At 41.6% G+C, this 25,201-nt stretch overlaps 1 protein-coding gene across 1 annotated transcript; it reads right to left on the reverse strand.

Moving 5' to 3' along the window:
• Positions 1-637: 637 nt before the first annotated feature.
• kcnv1 (potassium voltage-gated channel modifier subfamily V member 1) lies at positions 638-23,409 on the reverse strand. The gene is made up of 2 exons (XM_067976235.1): positions 22,447-23,409; positions 638-2,080 (listed from the first exon to the last, which is right to left on the reverse strand). Exons 1-2 carry the CDS (start codon positions 23,390-23,392, stop codon positions 1,572-1,574), a joined length of 1,455 nt encoding a protein of 484 aa, XP_067832336.1. The 5' UTR covers positions 23,393-23,409; the 3' UTR covers positions 638-1,571.
• Positions 23,410-25,201: the final 1,792 nt, after the last annotated feature.

Raw genomic sequence — 25,201 nt, forward strand, 5'->3', positions numbered from 1 at the left:
ACACTTCAGCTTCTCCCACCACCCCTGCAACAGCGTAACCTCTGGCTCACTGCATGCAAAACCACAGGGGATTTAGCAGTTTATATAAAAGTTTTGAGTGTCTCTTCACACACCAGACATCATACTTGATGTAAAACTGCCAGTGAAAAAAACAAGAAATACAATTACCTGTTTTTTTAGGCTTTGAGATAACCTGGAGAGATATTGAGATAACAAACAGATGAGGCAAGCAGTTCCAATCTAAAGAACCTTCTAATAGCAATAATAATTAGCCTTTAATTGACCTCAGGATCTATGCAGATTACTTTCCCACAGGGTTTATGTGAGCAATCGCCTTGAAAGGACAGGCCAGGTTAGCAACTAAACATTACAACCATGCTGCAGACCCCAGAACAGGTATGAGCAATGCCACAGGACACTAGCTAGTCTATAGAATATATATGTGGGAACTTGCTAGGTTGTAATTTTATGATGTCATTTGCATGATTGCAATGATTGATTTACATTTTGGTGTATACCTTTAAAACTTTTTGTGTGGCTTCCAACTTCACTTGACATGAAGCTTTTCTACCTTTGCAGAAAAAAAACCTCTTTTGCAATTCTTAATTCCAGAGAAGATGACAGGATGTACGGCACATTCATTATTTTATTCAGACCATGGAAAAACAAATTCTGTAAGGTACAGATGTATTTTACAGCCAATGTAACATTACTTCGTATCATTATTCAATTTTCTAAAACAAGCTCCAAACTGCATAGAGAGTTTATTATGTTGTGCAGTTTGCTTTTAGATCATTTCTTTTTGAGTTACAGTATTTGGTCTAGTGTCAACACATGCAGTCAGCAGTCACAGAACAAAATGTCAGATAGACAGCACTTGATATTACATTAAACCTTTGATATCTGTGCTGGTTTATAAAACCTAGTACAAAACTGTCTTCTATTAATAACCAGTTCCATAAAATATTAGACATGAAGACATCAAAGTAAAATGCTAATAATGGGTCTGTTAAAAATTCCAATAAATAAAGGATATATAATAAATAGTTCAGAAACGTAATCTTGGATCTATTTAGTTCAGTATGTGTACATCTCAGCTGTGGATGTTCATCTTTAGTTAAAATGCCCAGTTCTTCGTAACTGAACAATTTTAAATTTGAAAGTACTTACGAGGTACTTTACGTGGACACTGCCACTTCCAAAATAATTATTTACAGATATGATAGGTTGCAAAAATAGTCTGGCAAATACCAGAAAGTGTTTGTAAATCGATCAATAAAATCCAGGATCTTGTGACTGTGAACAGGCACTAAGCTAGCTGGTTTCCATCAAGAGATATTATCACAAGCAGCAGTATTGAAATTTACAAACCTTTTTAGTGTTTTTACTATGAGTAAACTTAGATTGAAATTAGGTCCAAAAATACATAATGTTTGTTTCTGAGATCAGTGTACTGAACAACTACATGCAGTTTTTGAGACACTGCGGCTTTTAATAAGGCTTATAAATAACTGGCTAGCTTTAGACTTGTACACTACATTAATTAACACTGGAAAAAGCAACCAGGTAGGTCACCACATGTCATCTCCAGCACTACTTCTGGTACTTGCCCTTTCTCGGTTCTTGATCCGCAACATTTCCATAATGCTGCGGGCATAAATATCTCGCAAATTAACGTTGACCACAGAATCAAAAGCTGAATTCTTGGTGAGCTTCTTCAAAGCATCACGATGTCGAAGAGCTGCGTCTTTCATCTTCAGAGTAAAGTAGCAAGAGGAAAACCTGTCGTTTATGATAGCTATGGGCAGTGATAAGACCAATATGCCAGTCAAAATACATAAAAAAGCAATTATCTTCCCGATAGTGGTTTCAGGTCGGATATCCCCATAACCCACAGTGGTCATGGATGTTGTTGCCCACCACCACGCACAGGGAACACTAGAAAACGTGGTCTCAGGGACAGTGTGCTCCACAGCGTACTCTACTGTTGAGAAAATAGAAATGCCCACGGACAGGAAAAGCAGGAGTAAGCCAACCTCTTCATAACATAGAGTGACGGTCATTCCTAGAGATTTCAGACCTGTAAAATGACAAACAATAAACCAGTAATGATCAAAAGAACAGTCCATGCATTATACCTGCTGCTTCCACACTTCTGGTCTAATGAATGGTCCAACTGATGTATAATGTGGTAGGACATTACTGCTATTGATAGTTTCATAACTGGGAACGTGTCACGTGATGCTGTGTGACTGAGCTGGGCAAGTTTATCGATGGGATATGTAAGTTTATTACTGGGATATGTGAGTTTATTGTGGAGCCGTGGAAGTTTCTTGTTGTGTGGTATTGATGTGTTGTAGGAGTTTGAGACACTGCGGCTTTTAATAAGGCTTATAAATAACTGGCTATCTTTAGACTTGTACACTACATTCATTAACACTGGAAAAAGCAACCAGGTAGGTCACCACATCTCATCTCCAGCACTACTTCTGGTACTTGCCCTTTCACGGTTCTTGATCCGCAACATTTCCATAATGTTTCTTGGCAGGTTGGGTTTGATCTTACAATCGGGACTATTCGGATATACATTGTGATCAAAACAAAGAAGCTGAGATAACTTTTGGTGACAAGCAATAGGCGTTGAAAATTTATTTCCTTGCCTTTTCAGTACTTTGTAAACAGAAACAAAAGACATCAGTAAGCAACAACAAAACTCTACTTGTGTGGACCATGGGCCAGTTTCAATTGGGGAAACATTTTCAGAAATGGCTGCTTGCTTGTTTGCACTTTCTGCCTCAACATGCTGAAATAATAGCTTTCCATTAATTTTACTTATTGTCTTTCCTTTGAGGTCTTTAAGACAAATTGTGTTTTGTGCATCTTACTGTGTTATTGCTCCTTCCCTCTCCAGAATTTTCTCTCTCAGTTACTCACTTGCACCTACACTATCCTCAATTAAGAGGATAACACTAACTCCAGAGATACTATTAATATTACTTCTTGGTTCACATATCAAGAGATGTGCTTGTAGAGTGGGAAGACCTCCTCATTATCAGACTAGAAGAAATTTGGAGGAAGCCCAAATTCAAATCTTGGTCTATGAATCCTATATTGTAGCATTGGGGGTGCAAGATATTTACTTCCTCCCTGTGAAGAAGAATATTTATTTCCACAAGGTAAACTAACTGGAGAACTGGAGAACTCAAAAGCAATTTATTGTTTATGTTACTTTTCGCACGGGTGTTCTTTAAAAAGAAACTTGTTTTTTAAGCTGAAAACATAGAATTTCCAACTCTAGTTAGACGTATTCCTGGATGTTTCCAACCTCCAACTGCCCCGCCCCCACACTCCCACCATTGGTCGCCCGACACGTCCATTCTCACAGTGCACCGCTTACCCAGGCCAAATGGAAAGTGAACAGACACTTCATTACCCAGTTGGATGATTCTTGACTGTCAGTCAAACAGCCTTTTTTCCCCATCTCCAAAATTTTTACAACTAATAAATTAAAGTGTTCAAAGAAAATGAAAAAATAACCACATTTATGTTTTAATACCACTATGATTTTTCTCCTTGGTTGCTCGCAGCAGCGTCCAGGAGATTAATGTTTAATTCCTGGAGACTCCAGGACAATCCTGGAGGGTTGGCAACCCTATCACCAAGTTATTTTGATATGGCAACTGTAGAAATGAAGCAAGTATTTTCCACCAATATGAGACTACACAGGTGTGATAAAAGAAATCATCCCTTATGCATCTTAAGGATTTGTCATGTCACATATATTGATTTGATTGCATGAGTACTTGGCATATTAATTATACTGCGGGCTCTCTCTCGTCACACACTGCATTCAGCTGAGCAACATCAGGATGCTACTTGATGTGTACAAACACATAGCACAACTCGTTGGCCAATTAAATTTTCATGCTCTGAATGCAAGAGAGTGCCTGTGGTCTCTCCAGACAATGAAAGGTAGAAAATTTAATCTATAAAGTGAACAGCTAAATGCATTTTAATCTAGGATTTGCAGTGTAGGGAATTCCTTATTTCCTGTGATTCTTGGACACTGGACGAATAGTCAAGCAAAGAAAGTCACCCTCACTCACGGTAGTCTCGTTAATCAAAAGTAATTATTTAATGATCTTATCATTCATACGAGCATTCATGAAGCAAAATCAAACCATACTTTCCTCTATAAAATCCCATTATCTGTGATGTTGAGACTATCGTGGATAGCACGTTCAGTGAGGTGGTCACACCACAGGTAAAGATTACACAGGCAGAAAGGAAATGGGTGACCGCCAGGCAGAGTAAAAGGACTCGGCAGGTAGAGCAGGAGTCCCCTGGGGCCATCTCCCTCTCAAATAGATATACCGCTTTGGATACTGTTGGGGGAGATGGCTTATCAGGGGAAAGCAGCAAGAGCCAAGTTCGTGGCACCACAGGTGGCTTTGTTGCACAGGAGGGGAGGAAGAAGAGTGGCGGGGCTATAGTGATAGGGGATTCAATTGTAAGGGGAACAGATAGGCGTTTCTGCGGCTGCAAACGTGACTCCAGGATGCTATGTTGCCTCCCTGGTGCTAGGGTCAAGGATGTCACGGAGCGGCTGCAGGGCATTCTGGAGGGGGAGGGTGAACAGCCAGCAGTCGTGGTCCATATCGGTACCAACGACATAGGTAAAAAAAGGGATGAGGTCCTGCAAGGTGAATTTAAGGAGTTAGGAGATAAATTAAAAAGCAGGACCTCAAAGGTAGTGATCTCAGGATTACTACCGGTGCCACGTGCTAGTGAGTATAGGAACAGGAGAATAGACAGGATGAATGCGTGGCTGCAGGGATGGTGTAGGAGGGAGGGATTTTGATTCCTGGGACATTGGGACCAGTTCTGGGGAAGGTGGGACCTGTACAAGCGGGATGGGTTACACCCGAGCAGGACCGGGACCAATGTCCTCGCGGGGGTGTTTGCTAGCGCTGTTGGGGAAGGTTTAAACTAGAGTGGCAGGGGGATGGGAACCTGATCGGGGAGTCAGAAGGGAGTAAAGTTGAGAGCAGCAAGAGAGGGGAAGACCCAGGGGAAATTTACAATACAAATAGTACAGACAGTTCTTCAAGAACAAGTGAAGGGGAAAAACGTAGAGCAGCAGAAAGAAAGTGTACTTTAGGCACTACAGATAAAGTGAAAACTAGAAGGCGTAAGGCGATTAACCCAGCATCAAAGCTGAAGGACAGGCTAGGGTGTGTGGCCCAACTAAGAGTTCTATATACAAATGCATGGAGTATAAGGAATAAATTAAATGAACACAGGTTCAAATTCAAATTGGAGGGTATGACATGATAGCTATCACTGAGACATGGCTGCAGGATGGTCAGGATTGGGAACTAAATATACTGGGTTATTAAGGTCTACAGGAGAGATAGGGAAAATGGAAGAGGGGGAGGAGTAGCCTTAGTGATTAGAAATGAAATCACTTCAATGATAAAGGAGGATATAACGAGAGGTAAGCAGCCCACAGAGACCTTATGGGTTGAATTGAGAAATAGGAAAGGATCTAAGACTATAGTGGGAATTGTGTATAGGACCCCTGGCAGCAGCTCTGAAGTGCTAGATTATATAAATGCAGAGATTAGACAAGCGTGTAACAAAGGCATAGTGGTCTTAATGGGGGACTTTAACCTTCACATAGATTGGGAAAAGCAGACTAGCAACTGTCAGAAAGGTAGTGAATTTCTTGAGTGTGTCCGGGATAGTTTTCTACAGCAGTATGTCCTACAGGCAACAAGGGGGCAAGCCATACTAGATTTAGTAATGAGTAATGAACCAGATTTAGTTAACAACTTAAATGTGCATGAACATCTATCCAATAGCGATCATAACATGATCGAGTTCAATGTAATGTTTGAAAGGGAAAAAAGTGAATCAGCTGCTAAGATTCTAGACTTGGGTAAGGCCGACTTCAATGGGATGAGACAGAGACTGTCCACAGTAAACTGGGCAAATCTGTTAATGGGTAAAACGACTGATGATCAGTGGGAAATTTTTAAAGAAACATTTAACGTCATACAGAATCGGTTTATACCACATGCCAAAAAAAACAGCCATGGACAACTAAAGAGGTAAGGGACAGTATAAGACATAAGGAAAGGGCATACAAAAAGGCAAAAAATGGCACAGATCCTGGCGAATGGGAAAGATACAAAGATCAACAAAGGGTCACAAAACAGATAGTAAGGGCGACAAAAAGAGAGTATGAAAAGAAACTTGCGAGGGATATCAAAACTAATATCAAGAACTTTTATAGTTATATTAGGAAAAAGTGTTGGCCCCTTAAAAACTGAAAGTGGAGTATTGTCATTGACAATGGGGAAATGACGGACATGTTGAACAATTACTTTGCGTCAGTATTTACAGTCGAAAAAGAGGACAGCATGCTGGAAATCCCAAGAAAACTAATATTGAAATGGGGACAGGGACTCAATAAAATTAACATAAGTAAAGCAACAGTAATGAAGCAAATAATAGCACTAAAGAGTGACAAATCCCCAGGAGCAGATGGTTTCCATCCCAGGGTTTTAAAGGAAGTAGGTGAGCAGATTGCAGAAGCCCTAACTATAACCTTTCAAAGTTCTCTAGATTCAGGAACTTTTCCTCTAGATTGGAAAATTGCACATGTCACTCCGCTTTTTAAGAAAGGAGAGAGAGGGAAACCGGGGAATTATAGACCAGTTAGCCTAACATTTGTTGTGGGAAAATGCTGGAGTCTATAATTAAGGATAGGGTGACTGAACACCTTGCGAATTTTCAGTTAATCAGAGAGAGCCAGCATGGATTTGTGAAAGGTAGGTCGTGCCTGACAAACCTGATTGAATTTTTTGAAGAGGTGACTAAAGTAGTGGTCAGGGGAATGTCAATGGATGTTATTTATATGGACTTCCAGAAGGCATTTGATAAGGTCCCACATAAGAGACTGTTAGCTAAGATAGAAGCCCATGGAATCGAGGGAAAAGTACGGACTTGGTTAGGAAGTTGGCTGAGCGAAAGACAACAGAGAGTAGGGATAATGGGTAGGTACTCACATTGGCAGGATGTGACTAGTGGAGTCCCGCAGGGATCTGTCTTGGGGCCTCAATTATTCACAATATTTATTAACGACTTAGATGAAGGCATAGAAAGTCTCATATCTAAGTTTGCTGATGACACAAAGATTGGTGGCATTGTAAGCAGTGCAGATGAAAACATAAAATTACAAAGCGATATTGATAGATTAGGTGAATGGGCAAAACTGTGGCAAATGGAATTCAATGTAGACAAATGTGAGGTCATCCACTTTGGATCAAAAAAGCATAGAATAGGGTACTTTCTAAATGGTAAAAAGTTAAAATCAGTGGATGTCCAAAGGGATTTAGGGATACAGGTACATAGATCATTGAAGTGTCATGAACAGGTGCAGAAAATAATCAATAAGGCTAATGGAATGCTGGCCTTTATATCTAGAGGACTGGAGTACAAGGGGGCAGAAGTTATGCTGCAGCAATACAGAATCCTGGTTAGACTGCACCTGGAGTACTGTGAGCAGTTCTGGGCACTGCACCTTCGGAAGGACATATTTGCCTTGGAGGGAGTGCAGCGTAAGTTTACTCGAATGATACCCGGAATTCAAGGGTTAAGTTATGAGGAGAGATTGCACAAATTGGGGTTGTATTCTCTAGAGTTTCGAAGGTTAAGGGGTGATCTGATCGAAGTTTATAAGATATTAAGGGGAACAGATATGGTGGATAGAGAGAAACTATTTCCGCTGGTTGGGGATTTTAGGAGTAGGGGGCACAGTCTAAAAATTAGAGCCAGACCTTTCAGGAGTGAGATTAGAAAACATTTCTACACAAAGGGTGGTAGAAGTTTGGAACTCTCTTCCGCAAACGGCAATTGATACTAGCTCAATTGCTAAATTTAAATCTGAGATAGATAGCTTTTTGGCAACCAAAGGTATTAAGGGATATGGGCCAAAGGCAGGTATATGGAGTTAGATCACAGATCAGCCATGATCTTATCAAATGGCGGAGCAGGCACGAGGGGCTGAATGGCCTACTCCTGTTCCTATGTTCCTATTATACACTTAATAATTCACAACATTATTATGTAATGACTTAACAATTCATACATACATCAGGCAAATCATTAATACATATACAACCTTTCAACGAATGCTTTTGCTCATCGGGCCTGAAGGTTGATCAGCTCTTCAGAACTCGAGGTCCTCTTCTTCTTGCGTGATGTTCAACTGCAATGTGCGTTCCTTGTGACTGCTGGGTGGTGAAGAAGAGAAGAGCCTGTTCTTCTCTCAATGTCTTCTTTTCATTTTTTTTTACCAATAGGACGTAGGATTGGGGAGGGTCATTATTTTTGTCCAATTGCTCCCTGTTGCTATGCCTCAATCATTAACATACCTCAATGATTGACAGTTTAGGCTTTGATCATGTGACTGGAGACACTTTGATGTCGAAAAGACCATGTGCTTGAACGATGGGTTGTAAAAGTCCCCTTTATTGTCTCTGTTTATGGCCTTTCATGTAGAGATAGACCCTTACATTTCTACGCCCAGACATTCTTAATGGTCCTTACATCTCCAATTTTGATTGCTTCAATGGCTTCAAATCCATTCTTTTTACCATTTGACCATATGCTGGGTGCAATACTATTTGATATTTTACAAATCCCAGTTCTTTTCAACAGATTACCAGATAGGAATGAGAGGCCCATGTTTTTTTTTCTCACCTATCATTGCTTTCCTGATCCGAAGACTTCAATGTATGTCTTTGTTGCCTTTTCTTACATTACCCCCTGCTGTGTTGAAAAGCTTGTGCTTCCAAAAGCCGATGTGTTTTGAAAGCCTGACAACCCCCTAAAGCTCAATATCCATCTAGCTGATTTATTTAATAATCTAGATATCGATCTGCAGTACAATGTCTTCGATCCCGAAACTCATACTTCTCCAATACCATCAGCGTCAGTGAGGGAAAAAGATGATTTGCAAGAATAGTTTACCACATTATTGTGATGGCAGGTTTTCAAATGTCTTTGTTTAAAAGGGGTACAGTTAACCTTTTCCTTCAAATGTCTTTTGTTAAAGGGGTTTTGAACCCCACAGCAGTGAGATTATGCTGCACCTAGTATGAACCCCAATTGGTTTGTTACTTTATTAGAGATGGTCTCACACCTTCTGGCTTCCATACACTCAGCAAGCAGATCCTAATGAGAGTCCTAAGTGGCAGGACCACTTTTGCATCAACACATATCAAAAAATAATTTACACTGATGTAAAAGCATAGCTTACAGTTATAGTTGAGCTAATTTTCATTCCTATTATACGAAAATAATTTTCAACCTACCCTGTCTCATAAACCCAACCAAAATTAATGTTTTGATACCATGTATAAGAACTGCGGGAACAGGAATTTAAATTGCTTCCTGTGAATCTCTATCTTGCTGGTGTTTATTTATACAAGACAGCTTTAAACTCACTAAGGAATTTCTTATACATTTGGGTATACAAGCACGAGGGTCAAACTGCCCATACTTTCCATTACATCATCAACCAGACCTGCAACCTGCATCACACCTATCTGGCAATGAGAGGACAACTGTCTATCAGGCTTTGGGTCAACACAAAAATAGTTGAAGATCTGTGACATCTGCTCAAGAACATCTGCAGCAAAGCTGCACCATAAGGACTGCAGTGTCTGTCAGTCAAGGTCACCTGCTCCACCTTTTTGCTGCCACCTCCTGCCCGGTATACGGCAGTGTTGTCTTCTGGGAAGGATGTCCTGGAGCACAATAAAGGAAAACCTTCCTCGCATTCACCTCATTCAGCACTATCTCCACTTCCCAGGATGTTTGGGTGTTATACTGTTCCATTACTTTCCCACACACTTTTCTTCCTGTCTCCACATTTATTTTGCAGGTTTTGTGTGCCCAACAGCCTTTGGAAAGGATGAAACATACATTGGAACCATTTTCAGTATTGTTAAAGGCTGAACTACTTTTTGCCCCCATATGTAGCCACTTATTTTTAAGAGTTTGCATCCCACAAGTACCTTCTCACCATTTCCTTTGGTGAGTTCCCAGAACCAAACCTAATATGAACCCAGAGCTAGCATGAATTAGTAATTAGGGCCAACTTAACTCTGTGAAATGCAGGGAAATGGCCTTGCTAGAAAGCAGTGAGCATTGTACTTGTTCATTGTTTTTTATGGCTCTGCAGAACATCTACCCTATTATGTATTTACTCCTATTCTATGTGCAGTGTGATTCTGTGCTGTTAAGGTGCTATTATATATGTTTTTCTTCTGATCCCTGAGGAGAAAACCTCCATTCCATTTTCATTCTTTTGTACTGTTATTTATTTTGGTCTCTGTGGAGGTCTGTTGAAGACTACTTAAGGGAGAAATGGGCCTATAATGTTGCTAATGCAAACAGTGTGGGAGTAATTGCATCATGATGTTATTTTGCATTATTGTCAAGGACACTGGCATGGTGAATGGTGAGCCCAGTTACCAAGCGACATGAGGAAGTCATTGTAAATTTTTGCTAATAACCTGTAAGTGCATAAAAAAGTGAGACTGCTGCCATTAATTGTATGCCATTAACCTCACATGACCTATGTATCGACTGTCAACAGCACTCTAGGAAGGTAAAAGTACCTTTAGTCTAAATGCTCTTTATTCCCCACCTTGATCTGATTATGTCTGCTCTTCTCTGATTAGGTAGCTGACTGATGATGTGGAAACAACCTCATTAGGCTTCATTGTTTAAAATTCAATGGGCTCGATTTTAAAAGGGTGGTGGGGGGGTTTGTCAATAGGCGCGCAGCAAACCCTTGTAGTAAAAACTTACCTTTCCCCATGCAATCGCAACTTAATTGGTGGCCATTAATCTTGTTTCCGGTTTTGCCGTCCGAAAGCTGCGCATTGGGCGGACTGCGCACCCGGATGACAGGCTGTCAGCTGGAGCATCTAGATTTAAAGGGCCATTGCTCCAATGGATTTTGCTGGAGCAAAGAGCAAGGAGACCCAATGGAGCAGCACAGGGGCAAGGCTGCTCCAAAATTCAGCGATGCCTCACTTCTTAGGTGCTGTTGGCTGGGCTGAGGAGGAGGAGGGAACTATTTTACCCGGCCGACAGGAGGAAGTGCCCTGCTTCGGCCACCAAGAAGGCCTGGCTCGAGGTGGCAGAGGAGGTCACGAGCAGGAGCAACATATCCCGTACCTGGGTCCAGTGCAAGAAGTGTTTCAATGACTTAACTAGGTTAGCAAAAGTGAGTAAACTTACTGATTCTCCTACATTCCGTGGTGCACATCACCCACCCACCCCCCAACTCATTCTGCACTGCCTAGACTACTCCATCATATCACTCCTCACACCCACTTAAGGCTCATCCTCAACTTACCTTCACTTCCTCAGCACTGCCTCACCGCCCCATCTGTGACCCCACCATGACCACTCACCCCAATCCTGATCCAATGTGACGTCCCTGTCTGTTACACACCCTCTGATACACCTCTTTCACGGTCAGCCTCACACAAAGCAATGCATTTGTGATCACAAAGGGTATGCACAAGGGTGTCTGACAGACTGTCATGTTTTCCCCATTTATATTTGGTTTCTGTTAAAGTCACATTAAATGTTATCATTCTCACCGCTACTGCCACGTCTTACCCATTCTTTACTGGCTTTTGTGATAGCGCCCTTTCATGTGCTTCATCATGAACGGCAACACTTGATGCCACCCAGTGGGTCACTTTACAGTGGGTGTATGTGTAGTTGCAGGACTGTCCGGTGCAGGGTTGGGGGGGGGATGGGCTGGTGTTGGTGCTGGTCTTTCCAGGTGGTGTGAGGACTGGACTCTTCTCACTTTCTGATCTTATGAGAACTGTTCACATATGAGTGACTCCCTGGCCTCACAAGCAGCCAAGTGAGCCGCTGCTCTGCCCATGGGTCCTCCTCCTCATCCTCTCCTGCTCCTCCTCAATGTAGATGGCAGATGTGGATGGTGGATGAGGGGATGGGGCCTCCTCAACCGGTACCCCTCTCTGTTGCGCCATGTTGTGCAGGACATAACACACTATTATAATGTGACCGCTCTCTCTGGTGTGTATTGAAGTGCTCCCCCAGAACGATCGAGGCACCGAAATCGCATCTTGAGCAGCCCTATAGCATGTTCAATTGTAGACCTGGTGGCGATGTGGCTGTCGTTGTATCGACGCTGTTTCTCACTGATGGGGTTCCTCAGAGGTGTCATGAGCCACGTGTGCAGTGTGTATCCCTTGTCCCCGAGGAGCCAGCCCTTAAGGGTGCCCGCATCGTGGAAGAGGCCCGGGATGTTGGATTCCTTCAGAATGAACAAATCGTGGCAGCTGCCAGGGAATCTGGTGCACACTTGAAGAAATCTTTTGCGCTGGTCACAAACGAGCTGAGCGTTGATGGAGTGATACCCCTTTCTTTTGATGAACAGTCCTGGCTCGTGTGGAGGTGCTCAGATTGCTATTTGCATGCAATCAATTGCACCCTGTACCTGTGGGAAGCCAGCCACAGAGTGGAATCCCACTGCCCTCTCTGTCTGGCTGAAGTCGTCCATGGGGAAGTTGACGTATTGCGAGGTTCTGCAAAACAAGCCGTCGGTGACCTGCCTTATGCACTTGTGTGCAGACGACTGAGCGACTCCAGCGATGTCACCGGTGGCACCCTGGAATGATCCAGAGGTGATGAAGTTGAGGGCAGTGGTCACTTTAACAGCGATGGGTAATGAGCAGCTCGGCATGAAAGAGGCTGTGGATGTCTGCAACCACCTGGCCACTCACTCTCAGCCTCCATATGCACTGCTCCTCAGAGAAGTCCAGGAAGCTGAGCCTTGGTCTGTAGACCCTCTGGTGAGGGTAGTGCCTCCTGCGACGTCACTCCCTCTATCATTCTGTTGTTCTACAGCCTCTTTCATGCCGAGCTGCTCATTACCCATCGCTGTTAAAGTGACCACTGCCCTCAACTTCATCACCTCTGGATCATTCCAGGGTGCCAACGGTGACATCGCTGTTGTTCGCCTCTGTGCCCTTGTGCAGATGCCTGTGGTACAGCACTATGTTGTGGAGCTCCAAGTGGCGGAAGTGCACGTCGTGCCTGGTAAGGATGGTGATGTTGATCGTGCTCGGATGTAGTGGTGAATGCAGCCATCGCGCACCCCATCCTGATGGTCCGAAAAGTTGGTACGTTTGTGTAAACAGAATAATTCTGAGTGGAAACCAAGAATTTTCAGTCTAAACACAAAGATCTCCCAGCCAAAGGTTTGTCTGAGAGAACTGAGTGCCCTGCTGCAATAATTCACCTTTAATCCCCATCTGTCAAACAGGCATTTAAATGTCCAAATGGCTGCCAGCTGAAACACGACTCGTTCACCATGGAGTGTTTCAGACAGCACGGGAAACAAGTTGAGGCATCATTGAAATCGCTTGCCTTCATTGTATAGTTAATACAAAGGAAGAATGCGTCAAAATGCAAGAAGACATTAATAAACTTGAAAAATGGGGGTATAATCGGCAAATGAATTTCAACATAAATAAGTGTGAGGTGGTACATTTTGGTAGGAAGAATAAGGAGGCCACATACTGCTTGGATAAGAAGAGTCTAAATGGGGTAAAGGAGCAAAGGGGATCTCGGGGTACAGATAGGCAAATCACTAAAAGTAACAACATAGGTTAATGAGGCTATAAAAAAAGGCAAACCAAGCACTGGGGTTCATTTCTAGAGGGATAGAATTGAAAAGCAGAGAAGTTATGTTAAACTTGTATAGAACCTTGGTTAGACCACACTTGGACTACTGTGCACAGTTCTGGTCTCCATGTTATAAAAAGGATATTGAGGCATTGGAGAAGTTGCAAAAAAGATTCACAGGGATGATACCAGAACTAAGAGGATATACCTTTCAGGAAAGGCTAAATAGGGTGGGCTCTTTTCTCTAGAAAAGAGAAGGCTGAGGGGTGACCTGATAGAGGTCTTTAAGATAATGAAAGGTTTTGATAGGGTAGACATAGAGAAAATGTTTCCACTTTTGGGGGTGTCCAAAACTAGAGGTCATCAATACAAGACAGTCACTAATAAATCCAATAGGGAATGCAGGAGAAACATCTTTACCTAAAGAGTAGTAAGAATGTGGAATGCGCTGCCACGAGGAAAGGAGTAGTTGAGGCAAATAGTATGGATATTTTTAAGGGGAAGCTAGATAAGCACATGAGGGAGAAAGGAATAGAAGGATATGCTGATAGGGTTAGATGAAGTAGGGAGGGAGGAGGCTTGTCTATGAACACCAGCATAGACCAGTTAGGCCGAATGGCCTGTTTCTGTGCTGTAGACTCAATGTAATTTGATTATAAACTATTGTTTATAATTAATCTGGCAGTGAGAATTGAAGAATGATATGTGCCTTTCAGGAATACAAATCTGTTTTATATTTTTAGAATAACAGAAGGACTTCTATCACTCTTTTCTTCAGAAGATGGAAGGGAATAAAAGTGCCAGCAATAATACCTCAAAGAAAACCCTATGTTAAACCCTATTACGACTCCTTTCCCAATTCTACTAAAGCTCAGAGCTCAGAGATGCTCCAGTGTAACTAAACCTCAGGCTGCTAATTACCTAGTATCTATCTCCAGCCTACTGCATTTTGCCTACCATCTTACTGTGTTACTGGGGCTTTAAAAAAGATATGAGATAAAAATTGAACACATATAAAAAAACTATAGAATACTAATCAAGGCCATAAAGTTTTCATGAAAAAATGGACAAAATTTGATCCTGAAGATACAGGCAAAAATCCCAGAATACTAAGTACAAAAAGTGCGAATTGATTTATAGAGTCACCATAAATCAGTGCCCCAATGATAACATTTTGTAGGAGTAATTTTCCGAATCCACATGCATCCAAATTTCCCCACCTTCAGCAAGGACTCATAAAATTACCCTATACGTTATATGGGACAACATCCCCCACCCATTATTATAAAACAGTATATCCTTCAACTCACCATGAGCATTGCCACAGAAATCCATTTGTAATATATTAAAACACTACAATGGCAAGTAGTTCCTGCCTGTAATGTTCTGGCATCATACTTCCTGTGTCACGCCCTGATGTCACACTATGTTACAGTTTTTTATTGGTAGACATGAAATAAATCATGGGCTGAATTTCCATTCAAGCAAAACCCCAAGTGGAATTATAATGGGCGCCATTCACGGCTGCCTAAAATCCAGAGGGCTGACCCTGCCGCAGTTTGCAGGGTCCGTCTAAATTTAGCAATTGTGCTAAGCTCTTGGTGGTTGCAATGGCACGGAGTGGCAGCTTCCTATTTGGCAAGGGGGCATGGGAACTTGCATCCTTTTTACAGGATTTAAAGGCTTTCAGCAGTTTAAAGGGGCCAGCACATGAGAAATTCTGAAGCAAGCAAATTAGAAAATTTCAATTGCGGCAAATGTCTGTCAAGTTTGCTTGAGTGCTGAGATCCCCCAGGCTTCCTGATGAAGTTGTAAAAGCGCATCTACTGGAAGTTAGACAGTTGAGGGGTGCACTTTTTGCCACTGTGTAGCACAGGTCCCAAAGGAGAGCAGGACAGCAGCAGTGGCAAGAGGTGGTCAAGGCATGCAATGAGTGTCAATGGAATGATGCCACACACAGTAGCACAGCTACAGCAAGGTAAGAATTCAAGAATTCACTAAGCCAGGTATTTTGGTCACTCACAGATACCTCCTCTCCATTTAGTGAAAATGCTTGAATAGTTCACCACTAATGCCCAGGAGGCCACAAGGAACCATTGCCAGCCTTCCCATGGAAGAGTACCTTCACTCGTAGCCATACATGCATTCACCCCACCAAAAGCATCCCATGGTATGCAATTGCATGTTGCCTGCACGTGTCATATTATAGTGTGGTTGCTGACATCTGACTTTGAATGCTGCTCATGGAAACCAAAGGAAATTCTAAATGTTCCAAGCTCTTTAAAGAAAAGGGCAGCCCACAACAGCAGACAGAGATTGCCAACAGGTGGTGGTCCCAAAAGCTATGTCCTCTCACCTGCCCCTCTGTGGAAACTCTGCAGATCCTGAATAGTTGGGCTATGCATGGACTTGGGGAAAGTGAAGTAGGAGGACAGGTGCCCACGACAGGTGTGTGATGACATTCTGCTTCTCTTGCTTTTTATTCTATTGAACCCCACATTAACTGTCAGCAAATGATATCACAAAACTTTTAAGTGGCTTATTTTACTAAAAGCAATGTAGAATCTGTTCCTTGGCACCCTATTCTAACCTCTCTCCTCTTTTCCTCTTTCAGATGAATCTGAAGATTGGAAACAGAGGGGGAAGGTGAGTTAGGCCCCTCTGCATTTGGACCTGCCAGTAATTCGAAGCACGCACCATAATTTACTATCTCTCTCCCAAGAACCAACTCACAGACATGCACCCAGGGAAATAAAGGGTGAGGCATGGGGAGTACACTGGGTGAAATACAGAGCATGTCTGAGCAGGAGCATCTGCGGGTGGAAAATGAGGAGGAAGAGGTTGTTGGCCAGAGAGTCAGGAGATGTCACCACTCGTTTCAAGAGCCTCGGGTTTCCAGCGGTCATGGTTCTACTCTTAAAAGAAAGGGCACTTGCAGAGTATCAAAGTATTAGGGTAATGTGTCAGAAACTGTGCTGCAGCATGAAGGAATTCATCACCCTTATGTGTGATACATTGACAGATGGCTTTGCAGCACTGTAGTCCATCTTGGAGTGTGTAGCAATTCAGAGACTTCTGCATTAGGGACCCCCATGACAGAGGCCCTCAGGGCTGTCTGTGCTTTGTCCATGGATACTCAAATTGCTGTCACAGATATCTGGGGTGCCAGGTTACAGATAGCTGTCTCTTCCAGCTTCCTAGTGACAGGGACAAGTATCTCATGGGGCTTCACTGATCTCATTGCTACGTTTAGCTCTGCTTTCCCACAAATCAATGGCCGTGCAGAGTCAGTGCCCCGTACTAATGACATAACTAAGTACTAGTGGACATAACAGCTATGTGTGCAGATGATGCTTTTCTTTCTCTGGATTACAGCACTCGCAGGCCCTCCAGCCAGTCTTCTTCAATGCCAGCGCATGTGGCTGAAAAGGTTCAGGACCAGACTGTCCATGTAGCTTCACAAGATGTGTGGCTTGCAGAAAGTCCATCTTGGAATTTTACTGCCATTAGGGAAGAGTTACCTCAGTCCCAAGAAGCTTGGATAGGTATGCAGTAGTCAGTCACTTTCTACACTCCTGCCACTGAGTGTAGCACCTAGGAGTTGCACACAATTAGGTTTTAGAGCTTCTATATCACACGCTAGCACCAGGGGCAAACACAGTGGCAAGAAGGACATGTGACAAAAATGTACTTTTAGTCTGTATTGAATTTTTTAACTTGTAGTTTGTATTGCTATAAACAGCTTGTAAGGGATTAACACCCAAGGTCAGACAATGTATTTTTCAACAGAAAGGCCACCAGCTCAGACTAGTCAGTTTGGCTGCAAGAACTTCACAAAGTCTGAATTTCTACGGAACACATAATAAGTTGTCTGGAGGTGTAACTTTGTGTCGATCGTAGCCATTACATGCACTCACAAATCTCTTTCCATTGTTAAAGGTTGGTTATCCATTCAGTATTGATAAATGGCTGTTTGATCTAATCTGATTATGAGAGATGTAGTCATCAACTACCTTTTGTGTCAATATATTTACAGAGGTAGCCGCATGCCACCTTGACACAAAACAAAGACTCAGGCCTCAGCCCGGATTAGTAGGCTTGACTGACAGCTGTGTCTGAGGCCTTTGGGAATGGGACCCGCTGGTTGATTGACTGCAATCCTCTATGGCCAGAGGTTTCCGATCACAGAATTGTATTGGGCATCATGTGGCAGTCTACAGTCTAGTATCGGAGTTTCAGGTCTTGGAGACAACTGCTGAAGAGCTGTACATTTTAAAAAGTTTTGGGCCAGCCAGCAGATACAGCTGAGCTAGTTTTCAAATAGTAGTCAGTTCTACAGGGTAAGAGGTGAGTCTATATTTTGAAGTCTACTAGTGGATCTCTCATGGTGTTACCCACAGAGACTGAAGATGAAGTGAATGCCCTGAAAGTACAATAATAGTAAAATAAAATATATTAAATATAAAAGATGATATATATATATATTTAAATAATGTATTAAATATAATGTAATCCATTATATATTAAATATAAACTGATCTATAATATATTAAAAGTATCATTTAATATACAGAATGTAAAATAAATCAAATGTATCATTAAAAAACTAATTTAAATATAAAAGAGATCAAAATGAGAAGGTTTGATTACCTCCTGGGAGTATTGGGGAGACATGTGGGCAGCTGTTGGAAGCCCAACTTCGGAACATTTACTGAGGAAGTGATTCTTTTCTATTGGTATTGAACCTAATGACTCTGGCCACTCATTCCTGTGGTTCTTATTTCTACTTATGAAAAGAGGGGAGAGGAGAGGGTTGGAGAGGGGAAGAGAGGAGAGGGGAAGAGGGGAAGGAGAGAGGAAATTGCGAGGACAACAGAACAGAGGAAATGGGAAGGAAGGTGAAAAAAGCAGACATTTCACCCAAAGGTTCTGCTCAAATACACTAAGTGCTGCTGCAGGAATATACAGGAAGGAAGGAAAGATGCAAATAAGAAAATACTGAAGTTGTATCTATTTTTTGGTTTTTGCTGTACAAAGCCACACCCTAAACAAATGAACAGTCAAAAAAACTGTTCCTCCATATTACATGCAGGGTTTATTAATATAATTATTGATCTACCTGCAGTGGGTAAGGAAAACATTATGGGAGTAAATTTCCGAGTACATTCCGGCAGCTGATGCATATCAAAGAATCGCAGGAATGTTGCTCCTGATTTTTCGATATGCTCTGGTGGCAGATGAGGTTTCCCACCTCCGGTGAATATTCAGAACTTTTTGGCTTATCTGTTCATTTTCCAGGAAGCAGCCAAAAAAGATTTATTTCACTGTGTTTGGAGAGATCTATAAACTTCTTTCACTACAGCTGTACACCCCTTCCCCACTTGGGACATCATAAATACATTTTGCAGCTGATCAGAATCCCATAATTTCAAACTCTGACACTGTGATTGAATATATTCATATTTCACATTTTTCCCTGAGGATTATGATACACCACTGTGAAAATATTGCATCTACCACCTCACTTCCTATGTTATACTTTACCACCAAGCTGTGTAACTCATGCAAATTTCTGTGTTACATTTGCATTTGATTGATGGAAAGTTTGGATTTAAAAGTCACTGGGGGTTATATTGGATAACCCACAAAATCGGGGACTGGGATCACGGTCCGCGATTAACCCATACCCATTGGTTAGGATGCAGGCAGCACATAACATTCGTGCTACCTGGTGCACTGTGGCTGCAGGAAGTGCTGGAAGTCCATTGGGAAGTAAATCTGTGCTGGAATATAGTGACAATTGACTGCGCCTGCGAGAGGTTCTCAGATAGTGCACTAGAGGCCTTGATGGAAGAGGGGGACAGAAGGAGGGGCATCCTATATCTGCAGGGGGGCAAGAGGCCCTCCAGAGATATGCTCACGAGGCAGTGGGATGCAGCAACGGACAAGGTCAGTGCCAGCAGCACAGCACCACGCACATGGATGCAGTACAGGAAGAAGTTCAATGATTTGACATGAGTGGTCAAGGTGAGTGAGGTCAACTGTCAAGTGGCATCTCCTACCAACTACACCACTAGCCTCATCCACTGCTCCACGCACAACACCCACCATCACCCACCTATCAACAAACCCTTTCAATCAGTACTCAACTCTTCCAATCAGATGCTTCATCTCACCCTCATACATTACCACTGTTGCAAGCTGCACACCCACAACCCACAGGTCACACACACTGGCAGCTATTCAACCATGACAACCACATCACCCAAACATCTTGCAGGATACTCACTGACACACTTTCCGCTTTCTTGCAGGAGAAGGTGGTACATAACAGGAGGCAGCTTGTGGCAGCGGCTCCATTGAACATGAACCTGCTGTCCTCTCTCAGGATGACAGCATTCCTGTCCTACCCATGCCACTCTGCCAGTGCCCTTGCTGTTGTTTGTCAGTCAGCCCACTTCCTGTAGAGTATTGAAGCTTTATTCAAGTATAGGAAACCTCCAAAAACAGGTACAGATGCGGCAGCAGCCAGAAGAAATATTCCAGCAACTAACCTGTAACTCCAGCATGATCCCCTTAAATACCGCTAGTGGAGGTGGGGGGTCCTCCATGTCGTTTAAGTCCTGTTCAGCTGTGTGAGGTTAAGACAGGGCGTTGGATGGAGCGTGGAGTTCCAAAATGGCAGCGGTCCCTTTAATTGATTTAATTCATAATCTTCCTACTCTACATGCTGCTGGTGTTCATTAGGTGCGTGTGCGCAAACCCCTTTACCTAAATGGCATCTTGCGCGCGTCATGCCGGAAGTGTGCGCACGTATCTCAGATGCCATTTTTGGGGCTTGGGTGTCCGTGTAACGCCTACAAAACATTTGCTACACGGCCCAGTTTCGCCCCCAGTGACAAATCACAGCTGAACCATCACGAGAAATACCAAGCCACACATAGCAAGCAGGAATGGCAAGGCCAGCATTTATTGCCCATCCCTAACTGCCCTTGAGAAGGTGGTGGTGAGCCACCTTCTTGAACCACCGCAATCCGTATGGTGAAGTATTACAGAATTAACAAGAAAATAAAAGTCTGGTGCGACATTACAAATCTCAGATATCATAATGCACATTAACACAAGTATAATTATGGTACTAAGGCTGAATAAAGTGATTCATGCTGCTGATACTTTCAATTTCATCTTTCTTTAGAACCGAGATCTGATTCAACTTTGCTCCACAGCCTCCTCCCAGAGAGTCAGTGCATTAAACTTTCAGGATAGAATTTTTAAAGGTGAGACCAGCTATATTTTACGATAGGTTAACAGGTGAAGAATTGTTCTGCCTTCTCTTTGATCAATTGTGTTCTATGGTAAAATTGATATGGTAAAACGATTATCCATTTCAGTCAGTTTACCATATTTTAATATTCTGTTTAGCTAAGGCTTGCTTCATGTATTGTAATACCAAATTGACCACTACAATAGATTTATTTATACTCATTAATATTACATTTCAGTTTAGCTGTGCATGTTTTAATTTGAATGGTACATTATTGTTCTAGATTTAAATAAAGATAATAATAACAAAATATAGTAATCTGGAAAATGGAGGATAATCAGGGTGACAGGCGAACACGGTTACAGTTATAGTTGTGTTATCTGAAACTCTGTTACACTGCACGTTGTTTTCATTAATGCTGTTCAATCACCAGCTCATACAATAAGGAAGCTTGAATTTAAAGTCCTTTGCAGTTTTCAAGCAATATTCAGCTACCCAGTAACAGAGAAAACTTCACTAGGAACTGATTGACATTTATTGCATGTCGTGAGTGTCCCATGAGACGAGTGAAATGCCACTCTGCATTCCTATTTTCTAGCTGACCAAAAGGCCATATTTTCAAATACTGTGACTGAATATGTTTAATGTGTAATGTTTTAAGGATTGTGCTGGCATCAATTGGAGTTTTACAACATGAACAACAACTTTCATTTATACAATGCCTTTAATGTATGAAAATATCCCAAGGTGTTTCAAAGAAGCATAATCCAGCAAAAATTGATACCGATCCAAAGTGAGATATTCGGAGGTGAGACTAAAAGCTTAGTCAAAGAGGTAGGTTTTAAGAAGGGTCTTACAGGGGGAGAGAGATGTAGGGAGGCAGAGAGGTTTACGGAGGAAATTCCAGAGCTTAAAGCGTGGATGGCTGAAGGCACAGACTCCAATGTTGGGGCGAAGGGAGTGGAAGATGTGTAAGAGGCCAGAGTTGAAGAAACACAGAGTTCTTGGAGGGTTGTAGAGCTGGAGGACCTTACAGAGATAGGGAGGGTGAGGCCATGAAGAGATTTGAACGCAAAGATGAGAATTTTAATTCGAAGGCATTGGTGGACTAGGAGCCAATGTAGGTCAGAGAGCACAGGGGCGATGGGTGAGCGTGAACTGATGCGGGATAAGAAACGGGTAGCAGAGTTTTGGATGAGCTCAAGTTTATGAAGGGTGGAAGATGTAAACCAGCCAGGGCAGCATTGGAATAGCACAGTATAATTGTTTAGCTTATGACTTTAAACTATTACATGATTCAAGTATACCACTATGTCATAAACAGATATTTTTTTACTTTATTAATATTAGTAGTAATTTGTATTAAAACTGGTACTTTTTATTGTATTTTATATGGGGGAAATTTCTATATGAAGTGATTAGCTTACCGGTTGAATGTCTCCCAAGCTTCAACATGCGTAGTGATCTCATCAACCTTAGGATCTGGACAACTTTTCCGACATTTTCCAGTTCTGTAAAACCTCCATAAAGTTGCTCCACCAGCAGTGTGATGTAAAATGGGATCACAGCAATGAGGTCTATGATATTCACCAGACTCCTAAGGAACTTGCACTTGTTTTTCACACATAAGAATCTCAGTAAGTACTCTGCAGAGAACCATGTGATGCAAATATATTCAACTGCGTTCAATAAAGGGGGTTCCAGAACTGTATATTCAAGGGAAAAGAGAGCCATGTTTGCAATGGAAATGAGAACAAAGGCTACAGAAAGGATTCCAAATATTTTAGCTAGCTTTGAAGAGTCAGGTTTCTCCATCATGTTCCAAAGTTTTTGCCTTAGTTTTTCAAAAATTACCCCAGAGAAATCTTCCTCTTCATTCTGAATCGTTTCTGTACCTCGCTTTATGTCTAAAGTTTCATTAATTTCTTTCCGTCTGTAATATTTGTCTCGGCAGCAAATGTCAATGTTAAGTTCATCTATTCCCCAGTATTCAATTTCCTGCAAAAAAGACATTGCACAAAGTTCTTCATTTACATGCAATCTTCCAGTTTTATAATAATTTATGATGTACTTGAATGTCTGAGAACTCCTGTCAAAGAAATACTCATTGTCCACAAAGTTGGCATCATCGCATAGCTCCAGCACAGAATCCTGTTCAGATGTAGCCAGTTTCCCCAGCCGTGTTTCAGGGTGGGACAACAGAGTTTCATGTGACAGAATGAATCTGCTGCCACCAACATTTATGATAAAGGTGTTTAAATGATTTTTATGCAGGTGCTCGTCGCTGCAGAAAACACTGGATTCCAGCGAGAAAACAGAACCATTATCTTCATTCTGCCCAACTAACCAAGGAGAACAATTGGGAGACTTCATGGTACATGATCATTGATGATGGCCTGATAAATAAATTTAAAAATTATCTTCATTAGGACACATGAACAACATTGAAGTTTATAAAAAGTGAAGGCAATCAGTAGTTCAATCTAGGTACTTTTCCCAACTTAATTGTAACACACATTAATAAAGTTGCTATATCCCTTTGCATTGTACTACACATTACTCATTAAAGTCCAAAAATTGATTGTATGAAACAGTTAATGAAAAGTCCCCTCAGCAATATTTAAACAAATTATTTTTTAAAATCTTCACAAAATTGTAAAAGTCTCCAGTACCTCTGCCCACTACTATGAAATATGATTTTGAAGGAAGGCGTTATATTTTTTTCTCCAACAGAAGCACAAGAATTCTTGTGGTATGACTTTAACATAGGCTGGTGGAAAGGGTTATTGTAACTTGAACACAGAAAAGTCTGCTTCACCAACTGTGCACACAGAATCCGAAGACAATACAAATAGGAGAAAAATGTGGTGCCTGCTTTTTGTATTCGACTAAACTGGACTTGTACTTTTCATTGGAATATGCAGAATCAATATGAACAGAGGATTGTGTAAAATCCTCAGCTGGCTCACTCAGGATGTTAAATTTAGAGTTTTAATTACCTCCTCCCTGTACCTCCGCAAAAGATTCTGCCTCTTGCTGGTATGACTGTCCTCGTAATTTGAAATTCTGCTTGATGTCCATTAATTTGGTACATATCACTTGACCTTTTAAGTATTTGAAAACTTTCAAGAAGTACTACTTTCCAAATGTCAATCGTTCTTAAGGCAAACTTGCATATTCCAAAAAATAGCTAACTTGGCATAAAAGTATATTGATATGCTGTTAATGTCAAGCAGTATTTTTTTCTAATATGTGTTTACTGTATCCTTATATCGTTTATACCTGTGGACTGGACACATTTGAGGCATTGTTAAGGGATGAATCCAACCAACAGAAATAATGCTAAAAAAAGAAACTGCAAATGCTGGAAATCTGAACTGAAAACAGGAACTGATAGAAATCAGTTCCTGTTTTCAGCAAGTCCTTGATAATGACAGATTAAAGCTTCAATTCTGACCCTCCATCATAACTTAGTAAGGGAGGGAAGGGAGATAATTAATAAAATGCCCAAATAGATTTTTTTTTGAAAATTTGACACGAGGTGAAAACTGGTTGAAAACATCTCAGTTTGGCAATTAGCAGAATAAAAGGCAGTGAAAATAGTTAAATAGGACAGTGAAATAAAAACTAAAAAGCTGAAAAGAAGTAATGAGCTAATTGTGGATGTTAGGAATCCCTATCAATACAGGTCCAAAACCTTCCAGTTAGGTCAGGTGAAATCAATTTGTATCATGTTAAGTTTTCTTATACAGATGCAATATGGGCAATCTTTTTGGATTCATTTTAGGAAGTTGTAGGCACACAGCCCATGAGTTCCCAAGAGGTGTTCCCTGTAAGCACCATTCTCTGCTGGGAGTACATGATGGCAGAATATGTAAACAGGGATCACACCACAAACAGTAATGTTTATGTTTTGGGCATGAGTGAATTCCTCAGGTACATAATTTGCAACCTAAACTTTCAGATGTTAGATTTATCCAACGTTAACAGCTCTCATTTTAACACTTGTATCATTGATGTCCTTGTCACTTTCCAAAGGGTTGCTGCCTTCTGCTTGGACATAATTTGTAATTCATTGGTTCATCTGTATAGGTGGAAACAACATTTTAGATTTGAACGGAGATAAAATTTGATCTTATTTAATGTAGGATGTTTGATTAATGGCAGGTCAAACATTTTACA

The sequence above is a fragment of the Heptranchias perlo genome, chromosome 3 (genome assembly GCF_035084215.1).
Source record: "Heptranchias perlo isolate sHepPer1 chromosome 3, sHepPer1.hap1, whole genome shotgun sequence".
Lineage (NCBI taxonomy): Eukaryota > Metazoa > Chordata > Chondrichthyes > Hexanchiformes > Hexanchidae > Heptranchias > Heptranchias perlo.

Coding starts and splice junctions, on each gene's coding strand:
- kcnv1 (XM_067976235.1), bottom strand. CDS start 23,392: ATGAAGTCTCCCAATTGTTCTCCTTGGTTAGTTGGGCAGAATGAAGAT. Junction 2,081..22,446: donor GCTTGGGAGACATTCAACCG/GTAAGCTAATCA, acceptor GTCATTTTACAG/GTCTGAAATCTCTAGGAATG.